The 16,485-nt window shown below is 44.9% G+C and overlaps 3 protein-coding genes across 3 annotated transcripts; 2 read left to right on the top strand and 1 right to left on the bottom strand.

Annotated features, from left to right (window-relative positions):
- Positions 1–785: 785 nt before the first annotated feature.
- Positions 786–3,292, bottom strand: LOC101771853 (protein LIFEGUARD 2). The gene is made up of 4 exons (XM_004981382.4): positions 2,913–3,292; positions 2,701–2,814; positions 1,335–1,492; positions 786–1,186 (listed from the first exon to the last, which is right to left on the bottom strand). Exons 1-4 carry the CDS (start codon positions 3,160–3,162, stop codon positions 980–982), a joined length of 729 nt encoding a protein of 242 aa, XP_004981439.1. The 5' UTR covers positions 3,163–3,292; the 3' UTR covers positions 786–979.
- Positions 3,293–3,550: 258 nt separating this feature from the next.
- On the top strand, positions 3,551–7,190 carry LOC101771457 (heat stress transcription factor A-2e). The gene is made up of 2 exons (XM_004981381.3): positions 3,551–4,642; positions 5,925–7,190. Exons 1-2 carry the CDS (start codon positions 4,355–4,357, stop codon positions 6,654–6,656), a joined length of 1,020 nt encoding a protein of 339 aa, XP_004981438.2. The 5' UTR covers positions 3,551–4,354; the 3' UTR covers positions 6,657–7,190.
- A 497-nt stretch (positions 7,191–7,687) lies between these two features.
- Positions 7,688–10,301, top strand: LOC101771066 (stem-specific protein TSJT1). The gene is made up of 4 exons (XM_004981380.3): positions 7,688–8,148; positions 8,681–8,921; positions 9,639–9,759; positions 9,846–10,301. The coding sequence occupies exons 1-4, from the start codon at positions 7,955–7,957 to the stop codon at positions 10,031–10,033; spliced, it is 744 nt and encodes a 247-aa protein (XP_004981437.1). The 5' UTR covers positions 7,688–7,954; the 3' UTR covers positions 10,034–10,301.
- The last annotated feature ends 6,184 nt before the right edge of the window (positions 10,302–16,485 follow it).

The following is a 16,485-nucleotide window of genomic DNA, read 5'->3' as shown; positions in this document are numbered from 1 at the left end:
GCGGTGCCCCAGTTGTTTTTTGGATTGTGGACTAAGCGGCTTAGGGGGTAAGCGAAAAATAAGCTAGGCGTTTGGGTGGGCTTATCGCTTATTTCCACATATAAGCGGGAAATAAGCGGATACAAACAGGGCCGGTGTTAGCTTTCCAAAAGACAGCTTTCGGAAAGTCACCCTTCCAGGGAGCAAAAACTAAAAGCTAATTTTCTAGGAAGTTTGGAAAGATAAAGCTCAAACAAACAGAGTAAGTTTAGATGTTTAGGCCAATGAATCAAGCCTGAAGAGTGCTGCAATTTCGCTCAAGAAAGTGGCGCGAGAGAATCTATACATATTCTGAAAAAAAAAAGAAATAGGCTGCATGATTCCCAGGATTTCAGGGCTGTAACAATATCTGACTACTGAATAAGCAACCACATTCAGTGGGCACCAGGATCGCCAATCGGTGAATGGCTCTTTATGCTGATTCAGCAATCAGCATACAGTATCACTTTAGCCAAGTATTTCACAAATAGCAGACTTCAGATGCACAGGTAGCGTCTTCATCACGTCGCGTCCAGTTACCTATTACCAGCATTTTTCAAAGGAGTGGCATTGTTAGATGAAGATTTGGAAAACTTCGTCGGGTAGGATATGACCAGATTCTGTGCATACACGATTGTGCATTCATACCAATTTGCAAACCAGAGCATCTACGTTCAGCAATGCGTTTGAATGCTTCACCAAAGAAGATGAAAATAAAATAAACAAAAAATCAGGTCGTTTTACACAGTGCAGCACACCGGCATTCATACTCTGATCGTGCATAGAAATAAAACTGCATTTCATCTTTTCAGAAGCTGGTAAACAGTTTTGGTGGTTCCATACACAACGTTTTAACTACGGTAGCAACGACAGAATCTACTTAGAAATTGGAGTACCCATGAGCATTCATGGAATTTGTGATATGCACAAATGTACGTTCTCAAGAGAAAGCTTGGCAAGCTCAACTATCCGCTGCCCTCAGCACTTGCAGCAGAGACAGGAACAGGTTGATGACGTCGAGGTAGAGTGAAACTGCAGCCCATATGTATTCATCATATGTGTAGCGCTTGATGATATTGTCCGTGTCATAGATGATGTAGCCACTGAAGATAAGCGACGCCAGTCCACCATATATCATCACAGAGATCTTGCCCAGTGGGAAAAAGATCTGTGCAGCAAAAGCTCTATTAGTATCGTGCATCATAAATCAGCATAAGCAAATAGGTAATTAGATGATCCATAAAAAATCCACCACGGAAAAAAAATGGCATAATAAAGATACAGTATTCAAGGGAAACAAGGTTCAGCCATCCAACCTGGACTAGTGAAAACACCATGAGCACCATGAGAGCAGCAAACAGGAAGGGTCCAAGGAAGTTGAAGTCGTGGCCCCTCTTTGCAGCCCAGAAAGTGTAAGCAGTTAAGCTGATCACCACCACTGCTGTAAGAATTGCAGCCTCCAAAATGACTTTTCCTGTACACATAACATACTGCAATCAATTCCTTCATAGAGAACAAAATTTGAATTGATACGAACACCTAAACATGTTCAAAATGAGAACATCAGCAAAGCATATTGCAATCACAAATGGCAGCAATCCAGTCAGTAGATGAATTAACTTCAGACAAAAGGAACTGGTCTCATTTCATAGTTCTGCAATATGTCAAAGGGCGCTTCAAACTTCAGGACATTATACATATGTGCATAATAGACACATGTAATTTATCTAGGCTAGATTATAGACATATTTTGTTTGTACTGTCAAAAAGTTCATAACAATGACCGCATGGAGTTGCACTGCTATGCGGTGCCCATAAAAAACAACTATAAAGGTAGAAACAAACACAGGATATGTATCTCTATTCTCTAAAAGAAAGACCTAACAAAACTCCAACTTCTACCGGAGCATGTGAGCTCGAAAAATATAAACGTGTAAAAGGGAGAAACAAGATGAAGGTTTTTCACTCATTGGTTTCTTTGTCACAATAGGAGAAAAAAAATAAAGGTTTTCACTACTGGACAGCCTTTCAATAAAGCCTAAACAAGAACTAACAATGATATTAAAAAAAAAAGACACAGACGGTGCAACATACCAAATGCCTTTGTGTTGGATGGGCACATCACAGAGATGCTTACACCTAAAGTTTATAATAGACAACGGCAACTAGCATCATGTTTGCTCACAATTTGTGCAGGCTGATCTAAAGCTTCTAAGCTTGCTACGGAGCTGCCAATACACTACACACAAACCTGTGGTCTAAAAATGGATCTATGAATGGGAGAACTTCAGATGAATTCTAGTTTTGCAGGTTCTGTGGTATATCACATTCTTTCGGCCGAAACATTCATCAACTTGTATGGACTCCAGCATTCCAACTATATGCTTGTGGTTGTAAACACAGAACAGATCTAGAATGTTAAGACTGGATTTCATTGCCAGCATTCATTCACTTGCTGAAATTTTCTGACTGATCAGGTATACCAACCAGAAGAAGTCCATAATTCGGTTACAGGACCATGAAAGAAGGGAAATCCTAATGCAAACATAAGCTCCAATTTGCTACAATCACTTATTGCCTCAAAATCAATTCGAGATGCTCAATAAGACCAACTATATAAATTTATTCACGCTGTCACACTTAACGATGATTTTAGAGCAAGTAAACAACTGAATAAGTTACCACTGGTGAAGGCGCATGTCATGCCGACGGCGAAGCTGATGGCGACGGTGAAGAGGCCGAGCAGCAGCAGATTAACCGGATGCTTCTGGTGGTAGTAGTGCAGAGGGCACAGCACTGCACACAAACGAAAGCAGACCCAAACACATCAAGGTTACACACCAATTTCAGTTCATTAAAAAAAATCCCAAAACCCGAGGGGGAGCTGGGCTTACCGATGAAGGGCAGGATGAGGAGGAAGATGTAGAGCGCGATCCCGGCGTTGGAGGAGACGAAGAACAAGGAGATAGCGGGCACCTTGACGACGAAGGCGGAGACGAGAGCCGTCATGGCGAGCTGGACGGAGAGGATGACATAGATCTTGCGGACGAACGCCCACCGCAGGTCGGGGCTCTCCGTCATCCCCGGGTACAGCAGCTCCGACCCGCCGGCCTCGAGGTCCGGCGCCTTCTGGTACCCCCACATCGCCGCTGGCCTCTTGAGATCGCCTCGCTAGGGTTTCACACGCCGACGGAAACGACGACGCGGGTGGCGACTGGCAACTGGCAAAGACAGGACGAAGACGGAAAGCAAACTGCTCGTTGTTTGTTGGCTGGAAGACGTGGATGGGAAGAAGACCACCAAAACAAACGACCTTCTCGATGCGGATGCCTTCGAGGGTAAGGAATTGTTATGTGGGCCGAATTGAGCGCGGGAGATGGTCCATTTATGGCCCATTGCATGCGCATGCGGCCCGTGATAAGAGAGTGGGCTCAAGCCGCCATCGCTCTCTGCCCACCTGAGCCTGACGCGTGTCGCCGCGTCGTCGTCTTCGTTCTGAGCTCTCTCCCTACCAAATCTCCCCCAGGTGCTGAAGAATTTCCATCCCCATTTGCGTTTCCACTTCCACCACCGCTTGCCGGATCCCTAGTCCACCTTCCGTGTCTATCTATCTCAAAGCGGCAGCCGCTTCCCGCCACTTGGGCGCGCGCCCTCGTGATCCCGGGCGACCGACCGAGCTCGCCGTCTCGGTCTCAGGTGCGGCCGTGCTGCTGGTTTCGCTCTCTAGGGGCGAGGGGTAGAGAGAGAGAGAGAGAGAGAGAGAGAGGGCTTGGGGCTCTTTGCGCTTTCTTTCGGGGCTGTCCGGCTGTGGGTCAAAAGCGCAGCGCTTTCCGCTCCACTTCCCCACGCCGGAATCAAAATCTCCCAACTCCCGTCGATGCCCCCTGATTTGGTTCGCGGTACCGGCGCATGACCTTGCTCGGAGAGATCTCCCTTTTGGTTTGGCGTCAGGGCTCTGGGTGGTCACGCGGCTTCTCTCTTCTTGGTGCGTTTCACATGTCCGAGTGCTGTGATTTCTGTCCACTGGGGGAGTGATTCTGCTGCTGTTAGGTGTGCGCGGGTCGGGATGGGGTGAACTGAAGTGTTCGTGAAAAGACCGGGGTTATTACGCCTGTCTGCTTCCCTGCACCTTGTTCTTGTGCCCATACTTCTTGCTTTTGTCACGCCTGAACCGTGTCTTGTAGTATCTGAGGCTTGGCAGTTGGCAAGTAGCAGCCTGTGCTAACATTAGATAAACCATTTCTGGTCCCAGGGCACAAAGGTGTACCAATATTACATACTAGTTCTGCTCCTTGCTGAGGTGAGATTGTTGGTTTGATCTGTTGATGGGGCTGCCATGAACCACGGGATGTTGAATTCTGTCAAGGTGGAGAGCCGACCGTCGGAGGTCACTGCCAACGGCCAGCCTAGGCCAATGGATGGGCTCCATGATGGTGGCCCGCCGCCGTTCCTAACCAAGACATATGACATGGTCGATGACCCAACCACAGATGCTGTTGTCTCTTGGAGTGCCACCAATAATAGCTTCATAGTTTGGGATCCTCATGTCTTCGGGACGGTGCTGCTGCCAAGGTACTTCAAGCACAACAACTTCTCCAGCTTCGTTCGGCAGCTGAACACTTATGTAAGTTATTAACTCCATTGATGTTTGGTCGTATGTACTATTTGCATTGGCCTGAGATCCTATTTCCTTATTGGTGGAGTGAATTGCAGTTAGGATTTGAGAATTGCCAGCATTCATCAATTGTGATTTTTAAATAATAGGTGAAACCGGTAGCTTGCTCTGTTGCACAGAAAAGCATGTGCATATGAAGAACTAATCTATAGCAATTAGCATGATAGCATGTGTGTGCTCGTTTTCTTTATATGCATATAAGAACTGGGAAACCAAAGTTGCAAGTTTGTGTGGAAGTAATGAAAGCAAGGTAATCAGGATCTAGTTGAATATTGATTAAGAACTTATTACGCTTAGGAGTAGGATAGCACGAGCTAAGAGTTGGTTAAAACCTAGAAACCAACAAATGTACTCTAATAACCATATAATTGTAGGTGGAAAGAAAATCTGTAGAGAAGAGAGTATGTTAGACTAACTCGGTTATCACCATTAGAGTGAGACTGCAGATACTGTGAATGCTTAATATTACTAGCAATCCCGAAACTTCTGATTTTTTAAGATCTTTTGTGAACTGCATAATAGAAAATAATGCAGAATTGTCCTTCATGTGAAGTAGTTTATTTTGGGCTTGTTGCTCCTTAGTGCATGTTGTATATGTGTTTCTATAAAAATTGGATGACTTCATCTTCCTGAAGCAGTGGTCCGTTTCAATGTTAAAACTTCTATGGTCTGCAATTTGTTTTTTCTGATCTTGTAAAAATTGTAAAGCTGGCACCTGGTATCCCCATACCCCAGCTAACTTCATTCTTACAACTTACAATCGATGTTGAGATCATATATGAACTGCACAGACACCATATGGTCCGACGAAATTCATCAACTTTGTTAAAAAATGATGCACTGTACAATTTTTACAGGCAGGCAGGCAGGCCATCCCCTACGGTTTGAAATGAGCTCTTATTCTCCCAGAATATATTTGATACTTACTTTCCTGTTGTTGGCCTTGTGATAGTATTTTGGTGAGCAACTGGTTTCTATTCTTTGTGTCAAAATAATATGAATGGGTGTAGGGTGAAGAAGAACATTGGCTAATAGATTTAAGATTTAAACCATGAAAACTGAAACATGTGGTGAACTGTAACTGGTGAAAGATAAATAGTTGATACTCATCATAGAGTTACACTTTTGTCATTTTATCTGACCTGAAATTATTTGAGTGGTTCATTCTCTGTCAATGGAACATTTTCTTTTCCATTGCATCAAATGGTGATTGATACTATCGGTTTGGCAGGGTTTCAGAAAGGTGGATCCTGACAGATGGGAATTTGCTAATGAGGGGTTTCTGAGAGGTCAGCGGAACCTGCTCAAAAACATTAGGCGCCGGAAACCTCCACACTCATCTCCAAATCAGCAATCTCTTGGCTCTTACCTTGAGGTAGGGCATTTTGGATATGATGAAGAGATTGATCAGCTGAAGAGGGACAAGCAGCTGTTAATGGCTGAAGTAGTGAAACTGAGGCAGGAGCAGCAAAATACAAAGTCAGATCTACAGGCCATGGAAGAGAAATTAAAAGATACCGAGCAGAAGCAACAGCACATGATGGCATTCATGGCACGAGTAATGCAGAACCCTGAGTTTATGCATCAACTGGTCTCCCAGCACGAGATGAGGAAGGGGCTCGAGGATGCCATCTCAAAGAAGAGGAGGCGCCGCATTGATCAGGGACCTGAAGCTGATAGCATGGGCAATGGTTCTAGCCTGGAGCAAGGGTCACATGCAGTGTTTGAACCACAAGAGCCAGTGGAATCACTTGCCAATGGTGTTCCATCTGATCTGGAAAGTTCATCTGTTGAGGCAAAGGGATTTGAGGTTCAACAAGGTGTTTCTTCCGGTGGCTCTGAGCGTTTGAAAGGCAGGCCAAGTGGAGAATTAAATGATGATTTCTGGGAGGACCTTTTGCATGAGGGGGGGCTCGGTGCAGAGGCTGGTAATGCAGTTGTTCAGGATGATATGAACATGTAGTCTCAGAAGGTAGCCTACCTCAATGGAAACAACATAAACCCAGACATCAGCAGCTCTTGTTTTATCACAATGGCTCCGAGTATCTTTACTGTTATCCTCGTTATATCGCTGCCTGGACCTGATCAGGTGTCCTTCAACCTATGAACTGCTCTATCTTTTACAGTTGTTAATATAACACATTCAGTTCAGCATGTGGAGTTGAAGTATTTAGATTAAGATGTCTCTATGGTCTCCAGAGATAATCATAATTTGTTTCACATGGCCGACACTGTTTGAGCAAAGACCATGGTCATGTTGCAGGCAGGCTATTAGTGTATCAGTTCTAACTAATGGCAGGATACAGCCGAGTGGCCTGCCTTGTAGGGAGGGAAGACCAGATAGCTTGATCCTTCCATCTCTGCTGATTTACCTATTACGTGAGAAACTACTTCATCTCGGAACTTGGCATTTCACTGTATATATATCATATTATCACCGTATCTGTGAATAACTGTCTTGGTTTCCCCACTTATTTTAAGTTGTCTTTCATTTTCATTTTCTCATTGCTGTGGGAAATTGTTATCATGTGGAGCTCCATGCTCTGCTGTGCAACTGATCTGAAGTGATCGTGCCGCTGAAACTCACCTGATGTGATTTGAGACGTTCTGAACCTGAACTTACACATGTACCCCAGATATCCTAAAACACATTCAGAATTCAGGAACTCTGCGTACAAAAGTTGTTTTCAACTTCTGAAATGTAGAGTATTTATCTGCCAAGATGGTTACTCATCTGAAATGTAGATTATTTATTTCCCGAGATGGTTAAATTTGGCACTGTAGTTTTTTATTCTCACTCCAATTGTCAAGAAAAGGAGTATCGAAACGAAATAGAAACTAGTTTCCCCTTGGCTCGATGCTGTTTTGGTTTCATGGCTACATGGGCCCATTCCCGAAATGGGCCTCCACAACTTTTTCCCGTTTGCCTTTTCTTCTTTGATTTGAAAGGAATCCCCGTTTGTCCTTATCCTCTCCGCGCCCGACGAGTGCGCGGCGGCCGGTGACTGGCAACGACAGGTGTGCCGCGGGTCCCGCGGCGCCGTGTGGATCAGTCCCGATCCTTCTCCCGCCTTCCCCGCGCGCGGGCGCCGGCCACCGACGGCCACGTACCACCGGAATATAAGCCCGCCATCCATCGATCCTCTCCTCGTCATCCCGGAATCCTCCTGGCGATAGATTGGGCAAGCTCGCAGCGGAAGCGTACGAGGTGTGGAGAGAGCGAGAGCGACGCGCGGATCGCAGCTCGGTAGAGGCGACGGGATGCTGGCGGTGTTCGACCGGGAGGTGGCGCCGAGCCCCGAGGGGCTGCGGCAGCCGGGCGCCGCGGGGGACGGCAGCGCGGCGGGGCTCGCGGGCCGGTTCAGGGAGGCGCGCCCCGACGCGGTCACCGTCAACCTCGGCGGGTCCGGCGCCATGGCGTACTCCTCCCACGGCCAGAGCCCGCTCCTCCCCAGGTAAGCTTGTCGGATATCGTGCAGGATCGCCCTCGCCGTGTCATTGTGTTTGTCTAGTTTGCTCGTGTGTAGCATCTCTCCTGTGACAATCCTGCATGATTATCAATCACTTATCTATTTTCCTGTATGCAATTGTCTGCTTCAACTTAGCAGTTAGTACCCGTGTTAGCATACACAATTTGGTGAGATGCTTACGCCTAGGATATCAATATATGATCACAGTCGCACGGATTCAGAAGCGAGTCAGCAAGGAACGAACAACCATGTCCAGGCCAACCACGCGTTAGCATCTAGAATCAGATTAAACTAGTTTCCTGATCAGGTTACTGAAGAGCCAGGAACTCTGCTCACATGACCGTTGTCAGGCGTTTCGCTTGATCCTTTTATCAGGAAATTCTCATTAGATAAAGTGCTACTCTGATGCGCGGCACAGATACTGTTTTTCCTTTTTCAGTGATATTATGCTGTACCGTGTCTTGAAGACTTTTAATCGAGTTGCAGCTTCCCTAACCCGAACCGTTTGTGTTGGCAGGTTGTTTGGTGCAGTGGATGGCATGTTCTGCATGTTCCAGGGCACAATTGAGAACGTTGCTGTCCTCAAGCAGCAATATGGATTAAGTAAAGGCGCTAATGAGGTCAACATCGTCATTGAGGCTTACAGGACGTTGAGGGACAGGGGTCCTTATCCGGCTGATCAAGTCGTGAGAGACATAAGCGGAAAATTTGCATTTGTTCTGTATGATTGCTCCACCAAGTCGGTCTTCATGGCTGCCGTAAGTTAATCAATTTTTTGCTTTTGTTGTATTCACATCTTATGAGCAAACATTTTCAACAATAACTTAGCTAGTTCTTTTTTAAAAAAAAATTGTGCCTAGTAGTACTAGTACACTCTGTGGATAGGAATCCAAAATTGTGAGTTCATTTGGGATCCACGTAGAATTTGAATTACACATATATAACTGAATGTTTTGCTTCAGTTTGGGTCAATGCGGAGTTTCTTGAGCCGACTTGTGAATTATCAAGTTTTCTTTCTTTTTTTTAAAATGAGCCAGCAGGAGAGGAAAGCCTGACGGGCTGGTTACAAACGGTCTATACAAACTGTACACTCACATCCTGCAAAGAATGAATCATCAAGTTTTCCGTACAGAGTAATAATGCAGGATCACCAATATCAATTTCCTGCTAGATAGGATTATAGTATCTGCTCCTGATCAATTGATCATGGCCATGAATGAGACTATGACACATGTAGGTCTTTGAGGTGTTGAGATCCTTAGTTAGTTAGTTAGGTATCAGCTTCAACAAGAACGGCCATCGTACTCTGTTTTCACTAAAATTAATGTTCTTGATGCTTCTGTCTAGCATAACACTTGTCAGCATCCTACACCGAAAGGACGGATACAGCTGCATTTTGTTAACTTATTCATGGTCGTCGTGATCATTCTTGGTATGCATGAAGCAATTGATGGTTCTTGTTGGTGACCTTGCAGGATGCCGATGGAAACGTCCCATTCTACTGGGGAGTCGACTCCGATGGCCGTCTTGTGGTGTCTGACGACGATGAAATGGTGAAGAAGGCCTGCGGAAAATCCTCTGCCCCGTTCCCTAAAGGTAAGAGAATAATCAGCAAAGCAACCACCATATACGATTCTGTCGTTCATACCTGATCCCTTGGCGCTGATCTATGGCTGCACCAGGCTTCTTCTTCACCACGTCCGGTGGGCTGCAGAGCTACGAGCACCCGATGAACGAGGTGAAGCCGGTGCCGAGGGTGGACAGCAAGGGCGAGGTGTGCGGCACGACGTACACGGTGGATGCCAAGGCCAAGAAGGACACCAGCATCCCCAGGGTCGGCAGCGCTGCAGACTGGTCTGCGCAATACTGATTTGGTTATCTGTGTGTTGAGCAGCTCAGGTAGCATCATATCCCCGGGGTGTTTGTCGTAGTAGACCGATGTTCATATGGAAGCCATCAGTCTTGTTCTAGTGTTTACCTGAATAAACTGTTCGTTCTCTGCCGCTGTTTATAATTCAAGACAGAGGTTTCTAATGTTTAAATGAGCATGACTAGCTGTTGCTTTGGTGTAAGAACTTGAATGAAGATGGGTTGCTGTCTACTACTGATCACTAATAAAGGGGTGTTTGGTTCCTTGAGCTTGACCTAAAGTTTAGTCCGTGTCACATCGAATCTTCGGAGTCGGAGGTTAATTAGGAGGACTAAATATGTTTAATTATAAAACTAATTGCACATATGGAGGCCTATTAAGCCTAATTAATCCATCATTAGCAAATGGTTACTGTAGCAGCACATTGTCAAAATCACGGACTAATTAGGTTTGATAGATTCATCTCGCCATTTAGCCTCCATATGTGCAATGGGTTTTATAAATAGTCTATGTTTAATACTCCTAATTGGTATCTAAAAATTCGATGTGACGGGTGCTAAACTTGTTTAGGGGCGGAACCAAACACCCCTCGGTACCAATAACGATCTGGTTCACTCCCTGAGCTGCTGAAGCCATCGGCTCCTCTCGAGTCACCAGTGGGCATGCTTTCTTGTCTGCAGATGCCCAATGATTGCATTGAGAATACAGACCGTGTTTAGTTGCAAGTCTCTGAACAATTGGCTTGCAACTCTGGATGCAGTCATGCAGATAAGATCTATGAGACCTGGCTGAAACCCAAAGTAGTAGTACTGGTAGTAGCATATTGCGCTGCCAGTTGAGCATGCTTGTGTGAAGAAGAAGTATCTCAAGAGGACCGGGAGGAGCAAGTGGTGGGAGGCAGACACGGGCGTAACTGTTGGCGACAGTGTTGGATGCAACCGCCGTGTCAGGCATTCGCTGTGCGCGCGCATTCCTCTTGATTGTCACCAATAATTTGCGCGCATGGGCCGCCATGGACCGTCGCCCGTCGGAGGACGGAATGAAAGCCCGGTTCAATGCCATGTCGCTCACGGTTGCGCCAGACGGCAGACTGGCTCGCATCCCATTCCTTCCTTCCATCCTCTGATCCTCTTCACAAAACCTGTGTGGCTCGTTTCTTTCACTGTTCACCGTGCCCTGCCCCGGAGACTGATCACCGCTGCAGATGGCGTCGCCTGCTTTTCTCGATCGCTCCCGGTTGGTGGCGGCACGTGCCGTCGGATCCAATATGGACGCTCCAGATCAGTCCATTGATGGAGTACCTCTGGCGGTCCGTTGCGCTGGCTTAGCAAGGAGCTCCCCAAAAAGAGGGGAACGGAGGACGCCGGCGACACCTAGGCGGCGCGTGCGCGGCGCGGCAGCTTTAGGTAGCATGCACGCATGCATGGCAGCGCACGCGGGAAGCACGCATGCGATGCGATCATGCGATCGATGCGAGGAGGGAGGGGTGCATGCAGCATGCAGGCGCGCGTACCCATGGCCACGACAGAAGAATACTCTCGAGCTAGCTAGCTGCTGTACTACACGAGTATAAACTATACGCGCGCTGCTAAGTAGGAGTGTAATCGTAGCTTAGATCGTGTGGTACACTGGCTAGCTACGCTACGCGTACTTTATCATGTAGCACACGGCTGGATCCGTACTAGAAACGACTCCCAAAACGAGCATGGCAGCTGCCGCAAGTTTGCTAGTACTCGTTAGGTTTTACCTCTGTAGAGATCTGAAGAAAACAATAGCCGTTTAACAAAGGGACAAACACTATACTACAAGATAGTACGGCCCTGAACTAATTTTCTTTTATTTGAAAGAACTACAGTGTGTAAAAACAGAAGGATCAGAGTGAGTTGTGAGTAGTGTAGAGGGAAGGGCATGCAGGACCAGGGCTGCAGCTTGCTGATCTGATCCATGCAATGCATCGCTGACACACGAGCCATAGCTAGCGATCGGAGCCAGGCGTTAATGCGGCCGTAGCATACAGCTGTATGCTTACCTTTAATTCTTGTCTTGCTCGACCGATCGGTCGTACACATACCACGCTGATACCGCCATGCCATCCGCCAGGCCACCCCGCCGGCCCGAGAGAGAGCGCCGTCCGGTCCATCACAGACCTGCCGGCGTCCTTTTTAGGTCTTGCCGGCAAGTGATTATTGATGGTGAACTCAAATGGTTGCTTGCATCTATAAGACTATAAACTCACAAAAAAAGTTTTTCAAAAAAATAATCTCACAAGGAAGAGTGCACAGACAAGAGTGCTTGGTTCAATTTCACAAACAGTATCCTTAGTTTTACTCCCTCAGTTCAAAATTATACATCATTTTGGTTTTTAGATTCATAAATTTTATTATACACTTAGATATACATGTCTAAATGTATAATAATATCTATAAACTAGAAAAGTTAAAATAACTTGTAATTTGGGACGGAGGGAGAGTACATAGGGGGTGTTTGGGAACACCGTGTTAAAGTTTAACACCTGTCACATCAGATGTTTGGATGCTACTTAGGAGTATTAAACATAGGCTAATTATAAAACTAATTGCACAGATGGAGTATAATTTGCGAGATGAATCTATTAAGTCTAATTAGTCCATGATTTGACAATGTGGTGCTACAGTAACCATTTGCTAATGATGGATTAATTAGGCTTAATAGATTCATCTCACCAATTAGCATAGGGTTCTGCAATTAGTTTTATAATTAGCTCATGTTTAGACCATTTAATTAGCATCCGAACATCCGATGTGACACTGTTAAAGTTTAGCACCTTGTATCCAAACACCCCCATATTCTCTCCTCCTGAAAGTTAGGTGCTTCTTTCTATCTTATAAGGCCCCGTTCATTAGTCTCTAATGTAGGATTCCTACGTCGTCCACCTACTTATACAAGCAACTAAACATCTTTTAGAGGTTTATAATATAATCGATTAGGAAGGCTTATACAGAAGAAGCCCTCCTAAACAATCTATCCCTTGTTACTATATTCACATTATAGGTCATTGCATCCGCTAATTCTTCTAACCAAATACTATTGTTTTTAATCACATATCTACTCAAACCTACTTCCAGTTATTTAGGACGACATAAGATACACAATGTAGCTCTCTACGAGGGTAACGAAAACACGTCCAAAGCCGCTGTAAGCGATCACTGACTTCACAGACGGGGCATCCGGTAGCGGGTCATGCATGCTGCGGCACGATCAAATGTTTTGGCTGGCTGACGACCTCGCCGTTTTGAATTTGATCCATTGTCTCTGCAACGGTGAACGGTGAGTAGCTAGACACTCGTTATATACAGATTACCTTCCTTTAGCTTTGATGACTCTTTGCAGGGTTATCATCGAGACAAAAATGTTTGTATGGGTGGCCTGAGGCTGGGCCAGTTGGCTTCCTCAAGGTAGTAGTGTCAGCCAAGCAACCACGAAAGCCACTATGTATATCTTAAATAAAGGCACCTGAATATTTAACATCCATTTTTCAGCTGGGGGCGCATGACTAGCCATAGCGCGTTGTATTTGATTAAAAAGCAGCGAAGTAAAGAAGTTGGAACCCTAAATTTATAATATGAATATTAAAAAACCCCATAATAATGTTTTATTCCATTATCAGAATAAGGAATTCAAATTCCCATCAAGAATGAAGACGAGAAACTAAGAATATGTCACCCTCCAAACGGAATTTCTGGTTCAGTTGGGAGCTTTAATTTGGTGCACTCCGTTCTTTTTTCATATAAAAAAATTTGGCCAAGGAAGGAGGGGACGAGCATCTTTCGTTTGCACCCACGGAACAGCAAAAAAAAAGAGAGGATCAAGATAATCACATATTAACAGTCTGTATTACTGTTATCCTCTAACTAACAGATCGACTAGCACTTCAAATCAAGTCAAGCCCAAAACCTAGCACAAAAGTAAAGAGCATTTTTGTATCCGTGAAAGGTCTCAAATGTAGCGGCACCAAGTCCGTGCGCTGGTCTCCTGCCGAAAAATTGAAGGGCCTGACTACGACTTAATCAGCGCATGCATTCAGAGACTTTTGGGTCACATCAGGCAGCAGCAATATTGTATATCCGGCTATTCGCCTACCCCCGGCCCGTCAGTACCATGCTCCCCCAAATTTCACAGTACATCTCAGTCATCACCATTCAGATTTTGGCACCATTTATGCACGAGAGTACTAAAATCAGAACAGATGTAACATTATGCAATCGTTTTTCAGCTAATATGCTAGTTCCAGTTGCCAAAGAAATCAGTAATACGTACACTGTTGCAATACAATATTCAACCCTAAAAACAAGAATTTGAGAAATACAAAGAAATTTTACAGACGAATTGAAGAACAAAAAAACTAGTAAATACTTCATCATGCGATCACGACAGCCATGTGCAACATTGAGGACCGCGCAAGGCCAAGTTCTCACTTATATCGACAAGGCAAGAGCCACTCAAGTAAATACACGGTAAACATCGGTAGATTTGAGTGCTTCTGGAGGACTGTAAGCAAGCTAGAGTGATAAAGGACATAATTAATATTAACAAGGCAAACACGGAGTGATTCAAATAAATAAACGGTAAACATCTGTAGATTTGAATATTTCTGCCCAGTACTGCAAGCAAGCTAGAGGAATAGGACATAGTTATGAACTCTGGTTAGATTATTTTCACACTCCAAGAAGAAGTAATTTTCACCACACACTTTTCCCCCGAAGAATGTACCTGAACATGTCATCACATTTAAGAGGATTCACGTAACCTAAATACCATAGTCGATTAGCTACGAAAATATTTTTCAGGATTTACAAGACAAAAACAAGAATTATCGTGGGTGCTCAACTAATCAAGATCATGTGCTTTTGCAATCATGGAACAGGTAGCATGGATCAGGATATGCAGCTACATGCCAAAGCTAGGAGCATCTGATTGCAAACAGTCGGATCAGAAATCATGCAATGACTGGACGCAACCAAAACAAGCAAATGATTGATCTTATCAGTGATCCATACTAAATGAAGCTGGATAGGACCACAAGCACAGTCAGCTCTGGATCAGAAACTAGCATTTAGACCACAAAGCAGCAGGAAATGGAAGCAAGGAATATTCTGCATTTTTGGATGTTGCCCTCGCTGCGCAAGAGAATTATTCTACCCGTTTCGTAGCTACCACGAGTTTGTTCGGCAAAAAACAGCACGGTGACTAACATAGACGAAAATGAAGCCAAGGAATGCACCAACAACAATTTACATCTTTAAGCAGTGAATCTATCATTATTCCGAACCTAACAGACGACACTAACAGCATTGAATCTTTTGAGCAGTGAATCTATCAATCAGAACCAACACCAACGTCAAGTGGACCAAAATCATACAACAGATCAATAAACATGTAGCGAATTAACTAAGGAAAGGAAACTGCTCATCAATGAACAGAACAAGTAATGAAACTCCCAAGAAATGCAAGGAATTAGACGCTGGAAATAATTAGAAATTGTTGGTACTACCTCCTTTGCCCAGAAAACAATACTCATCGTGATGTGCCCAACGATGGGAAGAAGTGAGGCTGCCGCAGCATGACCTAGCAAGGCATGACCACAAGAGCTCGAACTTCTGTTCCTCTCGGTGATCACCCAGAGCTAGATCATGCTGGCAGCTTCACTCATTCCCTTGGGCAGTTCCAGGCTACATATGTTGCATAAAATACCATGACTGGGTAGACAGAAGCCTCAAGCTTAGATCCAAAGCTCAGTAGATGGAACGATCTCTAAGAAAACGAAAAAATCAAGGGGGCGATGGCCGGTGAATCCAAAAACTAAACTGATCCCTCAAGATCAGCTACCTACTCCTATCCATCAGAAATTTGTTCCTTGATCTGATCTGGCCTGGGATCAAGAAATCTAAGCCCCGAGATGTCGTAGCATCTCAAAATCCAAAGATTGTGGGCAGAAGGAAGGAGAATAGGCAAGAACATGGCAAGCTTCAAGTCCTAGAGAAAGAGAGAGAGGGGGTAGATGGGCAAGGAAGAGAGATGGTGTACAACAACAAGCAAGGCGAAGGGCAAGATTTATAGAGGGGGCTGTTTGGATACGAGGTGCTAAACTTTAACAGTGTCACATCGGATGTTTGGATGCTAATTAGGAGGACTAAACATGAGCTAATTATAAAACTAATTGCAGAACCTTGTGCTAATTCGCGAGACGAATCTATTAAGCCTAATTAATCCATCATTAGCAAATGGTTACTGTAGCACCACATTGTCAAATCATGGACTAAGGGGGTGTTTGGGAAACCCCTGTTAAAGTTTAACACCTGTCACATCGGATGTTTGGATGCTAATTAGGAGTACTAAACATAAGCTAATTACAAAACTAATTGCACAGATGGAGTATAATTCGCGAGACGAATCTATTAAGCCTAATTAGTACG

The sequence above is a fragment of the Setaria italica genome, chromosome IX, assembly GCF_000263155.2.
Source record: "Setaria italica strain Yugu1 chromosome IX, Setaria_italica_v2.0, whole genome shotgun sequence".
Taxonomy (NCBI): Eukaryota; Viridiplantae; Streptophyta; class Magnoliopsida; order Poales; family Poaceae; genus Setaria; species Setaria italica.
This window is presented reverse-complemented; position numbering and strand designations above follow the sequence as displayed.